This window comes from Eretmochelys imbricata, chromosome 11 (assembly GCF_965152235.1).
Source record: "Eretmochelys imbricata isolate rEreImb1 chromosome 11, rEreImb1.hap1, whole genome shotgun sequence".
Taxonomy (NCBI): Eukaryota; Metazoa; Chordata; order Testudines; family Cheloniidae; genus Eretmochelys; species Eretmochelys imbricata.
The window spans coordinates 4969394-4985982 of NC_135582.1; the positions used below are offsets into that span (position 1 = coordinate 4969394).

A 16589-nucleotide genomic window follows, 5' to 3' on the forward strand; every position below is an offset into this window, starting at 1 on the left:
TGGTTTAGAGCTTCCTTGTTAGAAATTCAGTCCAGAAAAATGAAGCAGGACATGAAGACAAAATGGAGATGTTTCCAAGGGTCTTTTATACCTTCTCCCATGTGAGTGGAATATTACTGTCCAAACAAAGTTCTCAGTCTCAGTTTGTGGAAAATTATAGGCACAAGGTGGATTCCAGGGTCACATGAGCAAGTCACATAAACATCTGCCACTGAAATAATTGCATTCAGGTTAGCTGACATGTGGAGCCGGACATAAGTTGTGATTTGCAGTAGCTTGCATGACCTTCAAATCAAGTGTGTAATTATAGACGTGATAAAAGTCTGTTTTTTCAATTGAATTGAGTTGCAATGTTGTGTGGGCAACAATCTTCCATTTGTGGCATTTCAGTAAGCTTCCATGTTGTAGTTTTTGTTTCCATGGGGGAGAACATCATTCTGTTTGTAACCTGCTCTTTTACTTTCACCTCTGTTTCAGGAGCGTAGGTTGTACGGTGGTAGAAATGCTCACTGAGAAACCCCCTTGGGCAGAGTATGAAGCAATGGCTGCCATCTTTAAAATTGCCACCCAGCCAACCAATCCACAGCTGCCACCTCATGTCTCGGACCATGGTCGGGATTTCCTCAAGCGGATTTTTATCGAGGCCAAGTTGCGACCATCTGCAGATGAACTGCTAAGACACACATTTGCACATTATCACTAACAGCCTGCCTCAACTCAGCTTGCATCTACTGCATTTATTTTCTATTTGACTGCACTTTTATTTTTATTTTTGTACAAAAAAAGGAGAAAAAAGACAAGAGAGAAAACATATTTCTCTTGATTCTTTGTTTCACTTAGATTATAAGCAAGAATTTAAATTTTTGTATTTAGAATGAGGGTCCCCCCTCCCGACCTAGAACCTTTTGTTTCTTTAATGTACTGATGTGGTTCACAGATAAAGCACTTTAGTACATATTCATTCCTTAACTAAGGGGAAAACAGACATGTGACTTGGTCTGTCAAGAACTGTAACATTTTCTAACACCGCTGACTGTCTCAGGATGCAGGGAAAAATACATTAGCAGCTAGCATGCAGGGAGAATAAAATCATTATCTGTGATTTGTTCTTTGTACTGTAGGTAGTTGCTGCTGAGGGTTTTAAGTTATATTTTAGCTTGTTAATCAGTTTCTGAATATCACACTTGAGGCATGAACCCACAGTTCTGGAAATTAATTAGAAAGCTCAAAGAACTTAGAACCCTCAGTAGAGAATGCTCTGCATAATAGAGCACCTGCCTGACACTTCCTTTGTGACCAAAAGAAAATAAGGCAGGAGCGTAACCCTAAATCAGTAGTTGGTGGGAGCTGGTATAAAGTTATTCTATTACCTTCATAGATCAAAAATTACAGGTAAATCAATTATTATAGATCCAAACTTCTAGAGACTGCAAAGCTCAGGGGGTAGTCTCCATAATGAAGAAACAAAAAATAACCAAAAAGATCAACAGATAAATAGAAATAAGTCAGGAGAATCCTTACCCCCTGCAGCTGCCAAAGATACACTTACTATAGAAGTTAAGGGGGTGGGAGGAGTCACTTCCCTTAGGTGATTGTAAGACACAAACCGGTGTGAGATAAAGTCCTTCACCATCCAATGAATGTCAAAGAAAAAAATTAATCCTTATTTACTGTATACATTATCTGACTATCCAAATGAACTGCAAGGAATAAGACATTCAGAACAATTGTCAGAGACTGAGAAGGAATGTATTTTGAAGGTCATGCACCTGAATATAATAACAGGTTTTAGGGTAGCAGCTGTGTTAGTCTGTATTCGCAAACAGAAAAGGAGTACTTGTGGCACCTTAGAGACCAAAAATAAATTTGTTAGTCTCTAAGGTGCCACAAGTACTCCTTTTCTTTTTTCTGAATATAATAATCCTTCTCAAATTGTTTTAAATGCGATTGTTTTAATAACACAATCCAGTTATTAGGATGTTAGAAAAAGTCCCTGAAATAAAATGAATTCTAATTCCTTGTGTCTAATTCCATTAGTGTCAAATGACAACAAGGCACTTCAATACTTCTTAGGTCATATTTTTCAAGCAGCAGTGATGATAAAAAAACTTTAAAATGCCTCTTTCCTAGGGAAAGCATTAAAAGCAGTCAACATAGAAACATCAGGGACAGACCATACAGAAAAAGTGGAATATTTTTAAAGCTGCTTGTGTGACGTAGCAATTGCACATGAATTTTGAAAATGAAGTCTAACTAAACAAAGAGCAGCAGCACAATGTGTCATGCTGAGTTTTGCATTAAAAATGACCAAAGATGTAAAAGGAACAAAGCAACTAAATAGTATGAGTCTACAATTTTGCAATCCAGAAGGATCAAACTGTGCTAGATCTCAGACAGTCATAAACTGTTTATTTATCTTTTCCATCTCTAGAACAGGGCAGTAAAAGAGTAAAATACTGATGAGAAGCATTTACTAACTGACTTCACTTTAGAGAGAGAAGTCAAAGCCTCCCATCTTTATAAAAGTATGCAATATACAGAATTTGAGAGAGAGTTTGGAAATAAGTTCTTTGACCTATATAACTTAAGTTTGATTCTTGATAATATGATTGATTCACTGGTTGCCTATCTTACCCTCACAGTTATGTAAAGACGGAATGTGCTGATGCTTTGGACATCAAACCATTCTGGCAAGACTTTGTGTAATGGTTCCAAGAGTCCACTGTGCTTTTTGTCCTTATTAGGACTATCAAAAGCTTGAGGTGCATGAAAATTAAGAAATGAATGTATTGGGGCTACAATGAGAAATTAAAGTGTTGGCTCACGAGATAGAGACTCTTGAGGTTTCTGAATTTTTATTTTGCGAATTTAGCTGCTAAATTGTGTATCAGCAGCATAACTAGGAGTCTGGATCTATCCTAATCCATTTACCTGTAGTAGGTGAACAATTATTCTTCTATTGGGGTCACGATCACAATATTTTGGACAGGTGGCCTATTCTAGTTGTCTGTTTTCTGTGATTATTGTGACTTTTATCTGGTTGGTCATTTTGTTGGTCATGGTAAGCAGCAGTGCAGGGTTTACATGCATGAGATGAGAGTTCAGTCAGGGAAAACCCATGAGCCAAAATTAAAGTAAACTTGTGTTCACTTTCTTTGGCTTCTTTGTCACTCTATGGAAGCAGTCTATGGAAAGAATCTGCATGAACCTTTGTGCTGTAAAGGACCTTTGCTTCATAAGCAAAATTTAGTGGCAGTGGGGACAGTATGGAGAGTTATGTAGAGACTGTCTTTAAAATACAGTAGAACCTCAGAGTTATGAACACTAGAGTTACGAACTGACTGGTCAGCTACACACCTCATCTGTAACCAGAAGTACTTAATCAGGCAGCAAAGACAAAAACGCAGCAAAGACTATACAGCACAGTACAGTGTTAAATGTAAACTACTAAAAAAGTAAAGGGAAAGTTTTAAAAAAAGGTTTGACAAGGTAAGGAAACTATCTGTACTTATTTCATTTAAATTAAGATGATTAAAGCCGCATTTTTCTTCTGCACAATAAAGGTTCAAAGCTGTATTAAGTCAATGTTCAGTTGTAAACTTTTGAAAGAATCACCATAACATTTTGTTCAGACTTATGAACAACCTCCTTTCCTGAGATGTTTGAAACTCTGAGGTTCTACTGTAGACTAATAGTTTACATAATGTACAAACCATATATCTGAAATTGATTTCAAACAAATTAAGAAGGTATCAAAAGCCAAGCTGAAAATGTACATATATAGACAGTGGTATCTGAAAGGGTAAGAAAGTCATTTATATTACCAAAAAGTACAAAAAATGAACTTTAAAGGGAAAATGTAACCAGTTTTAACTGCAGCACTCAGAAATTTTAAAGATACTCTTGGATCAATAAAAGAAACTGCTCTCTGAAGCTTGAAGTTTTTAAAAAATATACCCTATTTGCAAGGCAGAGTTGGCTTCTCTATGCTGCAGTGTCATTTCTTAGCTGTGACTGGAAAACAAAACAAAAAAACCCAAGACTGCTGCTTTTGTGCCTTTTTAAAAGATTGCTTTCTGTCTTGACAATGGTAAACTGGTTTGAGATTGGGAAAAGAGAGAACTTGCAGAATAATACAAAGTTTTAAAAACTTTTAGGCATAGTTTTCCCCTTAAAATATAATTCCATCTGGATTGTCAATTGTTGGACATATCAGAAAGCTACTGAGGCAATATAGTACCTCTTTAATTATGACTAATTTCACCAGTTTTGTTGTTCATGATTAAGATCTTGTCATATGAATCACAAGAAGGACTGAACTATTTTTTTTACCCTTGGGAGAACCTCCCAACCGATCTAAGCTACTTATGTATAACCCTTTAAACAATTACTGTATAAAATAAAACTATATTTTGAGCTAGAAATAGGAACTATTGAAGCTAGTCAAATTCTGCCTTTTGAGAAACAGGCAGTACATTCATTCCCTTGCATGTTGCATTTTTGGAAACTTGGTAAGATCATGTTGAGGTAAAATGGTTTTTGTGTTATCTGCTTTTAATGATGGTGCAGTAGATCCCTATATGTCCATAAGGCATCTAGCACATCACTGGCAGTATAACTAATACAATTTATGTCTATAATTCTGAAGGTGCATGGAGCTGCATGATTAAAATCCCATTGAAGATGAGGGTCATGAAGCAAGATTTCTCTGCGCCACTTTGAATAACCTACCAACTAACATTAGAGTATTTTAGAATCGTTAACTTGTGAGTACTACGTCCAATTATGAGAAAATGTCAGTGGAACAGAATGTTGTCACAGGGTTTTGGTCTCCTCCTATGTCAATACCAAAGCAGAACTGGGCTTACAGAAGTGTCAAGATTTATTGGGAGAGAGAAATGCTTATTTTCAAATCAGGAGCTGTTGATCTGGCAACTATTTTTTATTACACTGACTTTATTTCTGTTACATCTGTTTAGTAATAAATATTTAACAACTTGTCTGTAAATTGGTTTTAATAGTGAGCTAGTCGCTGCATAATTCTGATATGCTGCATTCTTATTGGCTTATATAACCAGTAGGTTTGTACTTCAGCCAGTCAGAAATAAGCTTATTAATTAAACTACAGTTTTCTGTGTATTTTTTAATAAGCTGGTTTCTATCTGATTGAAATGGAGAAAAATATGAATAACTGCTGGCTGGCACAGACTCCATTTGTAAAAACAAACAATGTGCTTTGGTACAAGTTCAGTCCTGTCTAAGGGGAGAATGATATGCAGTGATGATTTTAAGAAAATGCTTACTTTACAAAAAAGAATTGAGTAGAATTTCAGTTAATCTAAACCACAAACTATACTTTATGCATACATAATTCCTTCCAATTTTTTTAGGCAAAATTTTTGAGTAATAGTTCAGGGTACGTTTCGAATTGAGTTAAACTGTCCTTTTGGTTATAATATTGAAAAATAATTTAACAGCTGTCTCTTCAGCTAGTGCCTTTTTATCTGTATGCCTTAATTTTGTTTTTGTATAGACACCATATTTAAATCATATGGCCGTCTAATTATTCAGTGCCACCAAAATAGTCTTTAAAAATATATGCAAGTTTCCAAGGCAGAACTCACTAACTGCATCAAAAGTTGTACTTTAACTAGTATCTGTAGCAGACTTTTAGGTTGAGAATTTACTACAGTTGTTTTTAAATGATAAAAATACTTAGCACCTACAGTGCTCTCCTTTTTCAGAGTACTGTACAAACATTCCAACAAGGATGTTAGTGTTATCCCCATTTTACAGATTGGAAAACTGAGACGTGGGCTAGATAACTTGCCCAAGATCATAGGCTTAGACATGCCACTTGCTATACATGGTACTGTACTATAATAAAGGAAGTTTGGCTAAGAAAAGTGTTAAGACAGAGCCAATACTACTGCACAAATTAGCAGATAGTTCAAATGAGCTACCTTTGTTTCCAATGATATTGTGTTCTCTTCTTTTAAATAATCCTAACTCTGCCATTGTCTTGAATGAAAGCGTTCCCGCTAGAAGCAGAAGGTGCAGTGCAGTATAGTAAGCCATTCCTTCAGACAACATTGACCAGTGTCAAACTGCCGCTTCAGAGACTTGAGCAAATTGGTCAGATCTACAGTTGTTTAGAACTAAATTTATTTGTTAGCTTTTTAATCGTCTAGTTCTTTAAACTTTATCATGAATATAAAAAAGCATATTTTTGTGTGCTTGAATGGAAACCCATATGGTGTTTTTTGGATTAGCAAAGGTATTACTGCCCATACCATTTCTTATTGCTGGGAACTTCCTATCTTGTATTCATGACAAGTATGCAGTGTCAAATCACTTAAAAAACCAAAGCTTTTCTATCCCCTCTACAAGAGCCAAAAGTGATGTTTCGTAGGTTAGTACTGTTACTCATCCTTATCTACCAGTAAACTATTGCTAAATGGAATAAAACAGGTACTAGTAAAAGTTATGTCCAGCACTGCCCATTTTTAAGGATAGGTTTGGAGGCTCCTCGTTGCTGTTTTGAGATGCAAAATTCATTCCAGCATTAAAAGGAAAAGTTTGAACAAAGATCTACACGATCTTATTGACATCACTAACATAATGCACAAACTTGGTGATTAAATTCCTTTCCTATGATATTCTTTATAGCCAAGTTTGAGCTTGGGGGCATTTAAGGAAAGCCATGAAGAAAAGTAGATTTATGATCTGAACTGCTCGTAGTGCCATAGCAAACCAGAAGACTTCAGAGGTTGCTGCAGGAAGCAGTCCATTTAGTTTAAGAGCCAAATCTCACCCCTAGATACAAGGGACTTCCACTGCCCTTAAGGGGAGAGCCACGAATGCACACTGGAGGGAGCAGAATTTCCCCCAAGATAGGATTTCTAAGTCATTAAACTCCACATCAGGAACAAAGAGTGCTTTTGCATTTAACCTTTGTTTGGCTGATTTATGTTTTAAATTTCTTCGGCATTACTTCAGTACCTTTTTTGGATCATATTTAAGCAATACCTTGGGGAAAATCTGTAGCAACTAAAGGTGTAATTCAGTTGACCTCTCATGTATTGAAAGGACAGAATTTAGTAAGCTCATTTTGACTAGCTTTTTTTTTTTCCATTATTTTTTTAAAAGGGGAGAAAAACTGGATAAAAATTAGTGAAAATTTGGCCCTGATCATTCAGTCGTTATGCTGGTGGGACTCCTGCTGGTAAGGATTGCAGGATCAGGCTCCTTGTGGGGAGGAGAGAAGAAAGATAATATGGGTTTACACTGAATGTAAGGTGGGAAATATTTCAGAAAGTTTTGCATCTTTTCCCCCTATAATAGATCTTCTTTCCCCCTCCCCCAAGAATATATAAATGTGGATATAAAGACAAGCATTGCATTTTTTGTCAGTTTCACAGTGTTTATCTTTCGCTAATACTGGTTTAAATCTTGATGTCATTCATTCTAAAATGTAAATGGTTTGTTAAAACTTGTCTGCCATCTCAGATGTCACACAGTTCATTTAATGGAATATCATTGTAAATAAATGTTGGAGACTTGGATAAGTTTGAAAGTAGGCTTTTTAATTTTCACAATGCTATGAATAAATGTGTAAATTTGCCCTTTTGATCTAATGTACATTTTTATGTAGCTGTTAAATTCTCTATATTTAATCTATCAGTTTCTCTCTGTATATGTTTTTACTCTCAGTTGAATGCTGGGCACAGTTTGTAATGTATACACAAAGGTGTTTTTTTCTATCAATGTTGACTTTTTTGCACATTTTTGAAAATGTTTAATTTGTACACTGATTTAATACTCTGACCAATTGTTGATGGGCGTATGAGAATCAAGTATGTGTGCAATGTACTACTGTTTGGATGTATGTTTTTTATTACTTTTGAGATGTTGCTATCAGTAACTGCACTGCTGTTGCTGCTTTAAATGGAATATCTTGTGTACAAGTGTATTAGCCTATGGTTATATCTTGGTTGAGGAACTCAGGAGTTGAGCATTGCTTACTAGTTCTATAATGTGTCTAACGACTTTCCCAACTTTAAAGTATACTTGTAATTCTGTATATGAACTCGGTGTGTGTTCGCGCGCACGCGGTGTGTACACACACACACACACACACAGAGAAATATCCCAGTTGTCTTATTCCAGTTTCATTTCTACATTTTTATGAACTTGTTTTTTAAGGGTACTATGTTTAGTTAGAATAATTAAATATATAAAAGCTTTGAGAGATAATTTACTAGATAAATATATTTTCAGCTGGCTGATGTTCAGAAAATATTTTTTTAATTTTGTTTTTAATCATTCAAAATGTATTTGTATTTCCAAAATTGGACATGAATTGTACTTAGAAGTATATTAAAACACTCTGGAGGGACAACAGTGGGATTTCTCTTTAAGACTTTTGTAAAAAACCAAAATGCTAATGTGTCAGTGATACGGAGAAAATCCACTGTTGTGAAAAGGGGAAAGCAATCTTTGAATTCTCAGAGCTACTTGAAAAAATGTGAGGGGGGAAAAAATCAATCTTGGAAAAGTCAGATTTTTCCATCTCCTGTTCTTTGTGTTACATTTAATGGTTATGCTTCTCTTTCTTTATCCTTTCCCATTTCTAGTTTTCTGGTATTAGAAAAGATAAAGCATGTTACTATATTGTTGATTGATTGGCGCATGAGATAAGAACATGCTTTAAAAATGTGGCTTACTCCTTTCAAGAATACTAGTCAAACTTTTGACTTCCATTTTGATTAACATTTTTGTGGCTTAAAAAAAAAAAAAATCCTGTATAATGTTTAAAGTGATACCCAAGTAAAAATTCTCATGCTAGGTATACAGTGCACTGTTGAATGTCTCTAAATCCATAGTTTAGGAAAAGAGCCAGTATACTCTGTCAAACAAAGGACCTACTAATTGCCTGGTACGGTGTGGTTTCTTCCACTTTTCGTGCACATTTTGACTTTGTTACATTCTCAAAATTGTGCTTGTAAAAATGTATAAAAAACTTTTTTGATTTTTTTTACTTTTTTATGTATTTACCTGTTTTATTTTCTTGCTGGTAAATGGCTTTTATTTTGTTTGGGTTGGGTTTTTTTTGTATCGGATGTAAAAGAAGCCATGTTTATATTTTGTGTTTGACCAATGACTTTGTTTATATGAAATTTATATATTGTTGGTACACATCTTTGTTTAGGTTGATCATGCATGAGGACCTGCAAGAATTAGCACAATGAAAGATTGCTTTTTCTTCCAAATTTTTATTCATTTTTGAAAGGTTATGGTGCAGAGGTTTACTGGATGTAACCTTATGAACTATGGAACGACTATAGATAATGGCACTTTGAGTGTTAATAAAACAAAATATTTATTTCCAATTTGTATTTCCCTTCATTTATTTTATGTTTTCAAAACAGCAAATTTACACGCTTCACATACTACATTTGCCTGCAACACTAGACTAGTCTGTTCAAAGTAAAGCAAAGTATATAACATGGTACAGAAAGCATCTCTCAACATCCATGAGCTAGAATGTTTAAATCTGCAAAGGTCCTCTTATAAATGCAAAGATCGTGGAAATAAAAAACGATCACCCTCTCATGCTGTAAAGCAAATGCCTCTGATTTTTGTTATACAGTAAAAACTGGCCTGCGTAACTGAGATGGGAACCAGGAGCACAGTGTTCAACTCCTGCTCATGCCGAAAAGAGGTTGTTAGACACGAGTAAGCTCCAGCAGGTAGCTGTCTATGTGAAATACCATCTGCAAGGACACACTCCTGTTGTAGAATGGGGGAAAACCCATCTTTACTAGGTATGTTTTTATTTGACTTTTGGATATTTCTTTATACAAACAAGGGAATATTCAGGCTATATTCAGAATTGGGGAGGAGAGTCACGTTTTGTTGGAGAGAAATTGCAGATATTCGGCAGCTTTTTGTTGTTGTGCAACCTTGTGACTGTCCCAGAGCTTGACAATAAGCATAAGAGTATTTTTAAAATTTAGTCCATTTGTGACTTATTTATATGACTTAGTTTTAACTGATATTGTCTAAGACACTGATTCTGCAGTTTTCAATGTATAGGCAGACTACAGCCTGAAGCCACATTGAAATCAACAGGGCTATCGGGCTGCAGCAGCATGTCTGTGCATTGTAAATTGCAGGATTGGGACCTGTCACCTAAATTTAACTTTTTTTGCTTGGAACAATCATTTCTGCAAAAATGCTGAGGGATTTTTAACAACCATACCAGGCAAGGGAGAGACATCATCTGTTCTGAGTTTAAGGAAGTAAGAATGGAGCTGGCTCAAAGTATGCGGTCATTCAGAACTAGAACTTTCATGTGGAAAAGGGACAACTTTTAAAAATAATTGAGAGCAAAACTAGAGCTCTTTAAGTAATCTTCACTAATATAATGCTTCACATCCTCACATTTCAGTAGAAACGTGCCTTACAGTGATAGACTCAAGGAGCTCAATCTATTTTATAGTGGTACCTTTAATGTAGCAGACAAAGGTATACAAGATCCAAAGGCTTAAAGTTGGCTTAAAGGTCAGACTGGAAATGCATCTGACGAAGTAAGCTGTAGCTCATGAAAGCTTATGCTCAAATAAATGTGTTAGTCTCTAAGGTGCCACAAGTCCTCCTTTTCTTTTTGCGGCTACAGACTAACACGGCTGCTACTCTGAAAACTGGAAAGAAGGTGTGAATTTTTAACACTGAGGATGATTAACCACTGGAACAATTTACCAACGGTGGGGGTGAATGCTCTATTGCTGGCCATTTTAAAATCAAGATAACGTTTTTCTAAAAACATCTGCTGTAAGTCAAACAAGAGCCGTCTCTGGGACGTGCCCTCTGGTGCTAGGTGCTGTACAAAGACGAAAGGCCGCATGGGCTGTACCTGGAAGAGCTTTCAATGGAATGGAATGCACTGAGGATGACTGACATAGGGGCTGGACCTGGGGGTGCTGCTGCATGGTTTCCCTCATATTCAGGGTTTACAGTTTGGTTCAATGGCTCTCAGCACCCCCACTATACACATATACATTGTTCCAGCACCTCCGTGCCTGACAAAATGTGCTGGGGGTGAAGATAACGGAAGTAATCACTAGGGCTGGGGGTGAACAATTTGCACAATGGATGGTTCCCTACTCATTTTTAAAATAGGTCTCTGCCCTCCCCTGTTGAGGGGCCGCAGGGGTGTCTGGGGAGTCCGGGGTGATGCGGGCTGCTGGAGTTTGTACAGGGGCTGACTGGGGGTGATGTGGGCTGCTGGGGTTGGTATAGAGGGTGCTGGGGGGGGTGCCAGAGGAATGGGGGGTGCGGGTTGCTGGGGTTGGGACACGGGGTGCTGGGGAGTGGGGGGTGACACGGGCTGCTGGAGGGGTGCCGGAGTTGGGACAGGGGGTGCCTGAGGAATGGGGGGTGCGGGCTGCTGCAGTTGGGACACGGGGTGCTGGGGGAGTGTGTGAGGGGAGACGTAGGCAGCTGCGGTTGGGATGGGGGGCGCTGGGGGAGTGTGTGTGGGGGGGGAGGCAGGGTGGGGGCGGGAGGTGCCGGGGGAAGGGGGGAGACGTAGGCTGCTGGGATAGAGATGGAGACGGGGGAGAGGCGGGCTGCCCGGGTGGGGACGGGGGGCGCCAGAGGAGTGTGGGGGGGGAGAGGCAGGGTGGGGATGGGGGGCGCCAGAGGGTGTCTGGGGAGGGGGGTAGACGTGGGCTGCTGGGATGGGGATGGGGGAGTGTGGGAGGGGAGAGGCGGGGACGGGGGGTGTCGGGGGAGGGAGACATGGGCTGCCGGGGTGGGGACGGGGGGTGCCCGGGGGAATGGGGACGGGGGGAGAGGCGGGCTGCCGGGGTGGGGACGGAGACGGGGGGTGTCGGGGGAGGGGGAGGGAGACGCGGGCTGCCGGGGTGGGGACGGGGGGAGGGGAGGAAGGCGGGGTGCCGGGGGGTGTCGGGGGAGGGGGAGGGAGACGCGGGCTGCCGGGGTGGGGACGGGGGGAGGGGAGGAAGGCGGGGTGCCGGGGGGTGTCGGGGGAGGGGGAGAGGCGGGGTGCCGGGGTGGGGACGGGGTGTGTCGGGGGAGGGGGAGGGAGACGCGGGCTGCCGGGGTGGGGACGGGGGGAGGAGGAGAAGGCGGACTGCCGGGGTGGGGACGGAGACGGGGGGTGTCGGGGGAGGGGGAGGGAGACGCGGGCTGCCGGGGTGGGGACGGGGGGAGGGGAGGAAGGCGGGGTGTCGGGGGAGGGGGAGAGGCGGGGTGCCGGGGTGGGGACGGGGTGTGTCGGGGGACGGGGAGGGAGACGCGGGCTGCCGGGGTGGGGAGGAAGGCGGGGTGCCGGGGGGGACGGGGTGTGTCGGGGGAGGGGGAGGGAGACGCGGGCTGCCGGGGTGGGGACGGGGGGAGGAGGAGAAGGCGGGGTGCCGGGGTGGGGACGGGGACGGGGGGTGTCGGGGGAGGGGGGGGAGGCGGGCTGCCGGGGTGGGGATGGGGACGGGGGGTGTCGGGGGGGGGAGGCGGGGTGCCGGGGGGTGGCGAGGTGTCGGGGGGGGGAGGCGGGGTGCCGGGGGAGGCGGGGTCCGGGCGGGGGGACCGTGGCTGTGATGGGGACCGAGGCGGGGGACGATGCGAGGGCGGGTGTCGGCGGGTATTTGAGGGGTGCCGGGGGGACTGGGGAGAGGAAGGGGGGGAGGGGTGCGAGGGGAGGGGCTGTGTGTCGCGGGGGTTGCTAGGTGACAGGCCGCGGGCGGCGCCCCGCCCCGGAAGTGACGGTCGGGGCCGGCGCCGGCTGGGCGGGGCCCGCGGTGCTGCTGGCGGCGGGCGGGCGCGGACGGGCCCGTGACGATGGGCCGGCGGGAGCGAGGTGAGACCCCCCCCGCGGCGGCTCCGCTCCCCGCCAGCGCCCCCCGCGCCCGGTGCGCCCCTTTCCCGCCCCGGGCGTAGCCGGGGTCCCCCGACGGGCCGCGCAGCCTGCGGGGCGATGGGAGCTGCCCCCGCCCGGCTTCCCTGGGCTCCGGCCGCCACCAGCCGCAGGGGCCACGTCTGGAAACCGGGCCCCGGAGCTGTGGCCCTTAGACTGGGCGTGTAACAGGCGTGTGCGCGTAGCAGGTGCGCGCGCGTGTCTGTGTCAGCGGGCGCGTGGCAGGTGCGCGCGCGTGTCTGTGTCAGCGGGCGCGTGGCAGGTGCGCGCGCGTGTCTGTGTCTGTGGGCGCGTGGCAGGTGCGCGCGTGCGTGTCTGTGTCTGCGGGTGCGTGGCAGGTGCGCGCGTGCGTGTCTGTGTCTGCGGGTGCGTGGCAGGTGTGTGCGCGCGTGTCTGTGTCTGCGGGCGCGTGGCAGGTGTGTGCGCGCGTCTGTGTCTGCGGGTGCGTGTCCGTGTCTGTGGGCGCGTGGCAGGTGTGCGCGCGCGTGTCCGTGGGCGCGTGGCAGGTGTGCGCGCGCGTGTCTGTGTCTGCGGGCGCGTGGCAGGTGTGCGCGCACGTGTCTGTGGGCGCGTGGCAGGTGTGCGCGTGTCTGTGTCTGCAGGTGCGCGGCAGGTGCGTGTCCGTGTCTGTGGGCGCGTGGCAGGTGCGCGGCAGGTGCGTGTCCGTGTCTGTGGGCGCGTGGCAGGTGTGCGCGCGCGTGTCCGTGTCTGTGGGCGCGTGGCAGGTCTGCGCGCGCGTGTCTGTGTCTGCGGGCGCGTGGCAGGTGTGCGCGCGCGTGTCTGTGGGCGCGTGGCAGGTGTGCGCGTGTCTGTGTCTGCAGGTGCGCGGCAGGTGCGTGTCCATGTCTGCGGGCGCGTGGCAGGTGTGCGCGTGCGTGTCCGTGTCTGTGGGCGCGTGGCAGGTGTGCGCGCGTGTGTCTGTGTCTGCGGGCGCGTGGCAGGTGTGCGCGTGCGTGTCTGTGGGCGCGTGGCAGGTGTGCGCGTGTCTGCGTCTGCGGGCGCGTGGCAGGTGTGCGCGCGCGTGCGTCTGCGGGCGCGTGGCAGGTGTGCGCGCGCGTGCGTCTGCGGGCGCGTGGCAGGTGTGCGCGCGCGTGCGTCTGCGGGCGCGTGGCAGGTGTGCGCGCGCGTGCGTCTGCGGGCGCGTGGCAGGTGTGCGCGCGCGTGCGTCTGCGGGCGCGTGGCAGGTGTGCGCGCGCGTGTGTCTGCGTCTGCGGGCGCGTGGCAGGTGTGCGCGCGCGCGCGTGTCTGCGTCTGCGGGCGCGTGGCAGGTGTGCGCGCGCGTGTCTGCGTCTGCGGGCGCGTGGCAGGTGTGCGCGCGCGTGTCTGCGTCTGCGGGCGCGTGGCAGGTGTGCGCGCGCGTGTCTGCGTCTGCGGGCGCGTGGCAGGTGTGCGCGCGCGTGTCTGCGTTTGCGGGCGCGTGGCAGGTGTGCGCGCGCGTGTCTGCGTCTGCGGGCGCGTGGCAGGTGTGCGCGCGTGCGCGTGTCTGCGTCTGCGGGCAGGTGCTGTAGCTCACGAAAGCTTATGCTCAAATAAATTGGTTAGTCTCTAAGGTGCCACAAGTCCTCCTTTTCTTTTTGCGGATACAGACTAACACGGCTGCTACTCTGAAACTTTTTAAATAGCGTCCATGCAGTTTGCAGGCATTTCTCCCTTGTGACGGTTCCTTTTAATTTCCATTTAACTAGCTTCCTCATTTTTGTGTAGTTCTCCTTTTTGAAGTTAAATGCTTCTGTAGTGCGGTTCTTTGGCATTTCCCCCCAATTAAGGATGTGAAATTTAATTACATTTATGGTTGCTATTACTGAGCGGTTCAGCTATATTCAGGATGAACAGAACCAGACCCTGTGTTCTACTTAAGACTAAATCAAGAATTGCCTCTCTCCTTGTGAGTTCCGGGACAAGCTGCTCCAAGAAGCAGTCATTCAATGTGTCTAGAAATTTTGTCTCTGCATCCCTTCCTTGAGGTGACACATTCCCAGTTAGTATGAGGATAGTTGAAATCCCCCATGAAAATGCATTTTCTACCTTGTAGGCTACCTAATCTCCCTGAGCTTTTCACAATCACCATCCTGGTCAAGTGGTCAGTAGTATATACCTACTGCTATAGTCTTATTATTCAAGCATGGGATTTCTATCCATAGACATTCTGTGGTACAGTTTGATTCATTTAAGATCTTTACTTTATTTGACTCTATGCTTTCTTTCACATGTAGTGTCACGCCCTCACCAGCACGACCTGTCGTTTCATATATTTTATACCCTGATATTACTGGGTCTCCTTGACTTTCCTCATTCCACCAAGTTTCCATGATGCCTATCCTATCAATAACCTCCCAGCAAGTATCTCTTAATGTAGGTTTTTGGTTTTTTTAAATAGATGTCTGACTCACTCGGCTACCGATCGGGACAGTGTCTTGTCGTCTTGATGGACCTTAACTGATCAAGGTGTAGATAAATTTATATTTTAATTTTTGTGACTTTGTTTTCAGATAAGAAGAAATCTAAGAAACGTCATTACGATGATGACGATGATGACGACGATGAAACTCCTGGTAGAGAGTCTCAGGAAGCCGTTCCATCTGCAGCCGGGAAACAAGTGGAAGAGTCTGGGATCAAAGTGGATGAGTATGGAGCAAAAGACTACAGACTCCAGATGCTTCTAAAGGGTGATCATTCCTCACGTCCACTCTGGGTGGTAAGTCCCATCAAACAGCTTTGTAAAAGACTTCTTTTGTTTGTGGCAAATAATAAAGGAGAATGAAGTATAGTACTGTGCAGTGAGTTTGAATTAGGTAGACTTAGAAAGGGACACTGTGAGGAGGAAGATTTTGCATAAGGCCCAACAATACGGACAAATGCTGTGCAAAACGCAGCCAGGGAGACAGTCTCTGCCCTAGATTGCTAACAACGGACATAGGATGGGATGCTTTGGAGATCTAGAGGAGGGATTCATGTTATCTAGGCAAATACCTTTCTCTGTAATATGGTACAAATGAGGTTTGAGGTAAAAGGTTAAAACTGGAAGGCCCCATTAATATTTTTTCCCCAGAGAAAAGCTGGGAATGCAGGAGGATTTGTAGGCATTTCAAAATATGCTTCACTTATTGCAATCTAGTAGAGAGGCATAGCGGGGGGGGGGAACAAAAACGTATCATGTGTCTCCAGGTAGACAGAAATCTTGGTGTGAGTTTGCCCGTGTAAAACATTCTGAGCAAACTTTAAAGTTTTGGTACAGTCCTAGTTTAGAGTGGCATGAGAGGATGACAGAGATGCTTAATGACTTATTTGTTTCAGTTTTCACCAAGAAGGTTGGTGGCGATTGGATGTCTAACATAGTGAATGCCAGTGAAAATGAGGTAGGATCAGAGTCTAAAATAGGGAAAGAACAAGTCAAAAATTACTTAAACAAGTTAGATGTCTTCAAATTACCAAGGCCTGATGAAATGCATCCTAGAATGCTCCAGGAGCTGACTGAGGAGATATCTGAGCCATTAGCAATTATCTTTGAAAAGTCATGGAAGACGGGAGACATTCCAGAAGACTGCAAAAGGGCAAATATAGTGTCCATATATAAAAAGGGAAATAAGGACAACCCAGGATATTACAGACCAGTCAGCTTAACTTCTGTACCTGGAAAGATAATGGAGCC

General features: G+C 44.5%; 2 protein-coding genes across 6 annotated transcripts in view; both read left to right on the forward strand.

Moving 5' to 3' along the window:
* MAP3K2 (mitogen-activated protein kinase kinase kinase 2) overlaps window positions 1-1795 on the forward strand; it is an 85490-nt gene extending 83695 nt beyond the window's left edge. For both annotated transcript variants that reach the window (XM_077830290.1, XM_077830291.1), the window contains one exon: window positions 478-1795. In XM_077830290.1, coding sequence (XP_077686416.1) covers window positions 478-703 — 226 coding nt within the window. In that variant the 3' untranslated portion in view covers window positions 704-1795. The remainder of the gene's footprint in view (window positions 1-477) is intronic.
* An 11019-nt stretch (window positions 1796-12814) lies between these two features.
* ERCC3 (ERCC excision repair 3, TFIIH core complex helicase subunit) overlaps window positions 12815-16589 on the forward strand; it is a 44942-nt gene continuing 41167 nt past the window's right edge. For 3 of the 4 annotated variants that reach the window (XR_013347445.1, XR_013347444.1, XM_077829547.1), the window contains exons 1-2: window positions 12815-12883; window positions 15430-15635. Coding sequence is in view for 2 of the 4 variants with exons in the window: in XM_077829547.1 (XP_077685673.1) it covers window positions 12865-12883; window positions 15430-15635 (225 nt within the window). In the remaining 2 variants the exon portion in view is untranslated. Of the gene's footprint in view, window positions 12884-13008; window positions 13129-15429; window positions 15636-16589 lie in introns of those variants that run through there. The other variant, XM_077829549.1, reaches the window with a different exon arrangement.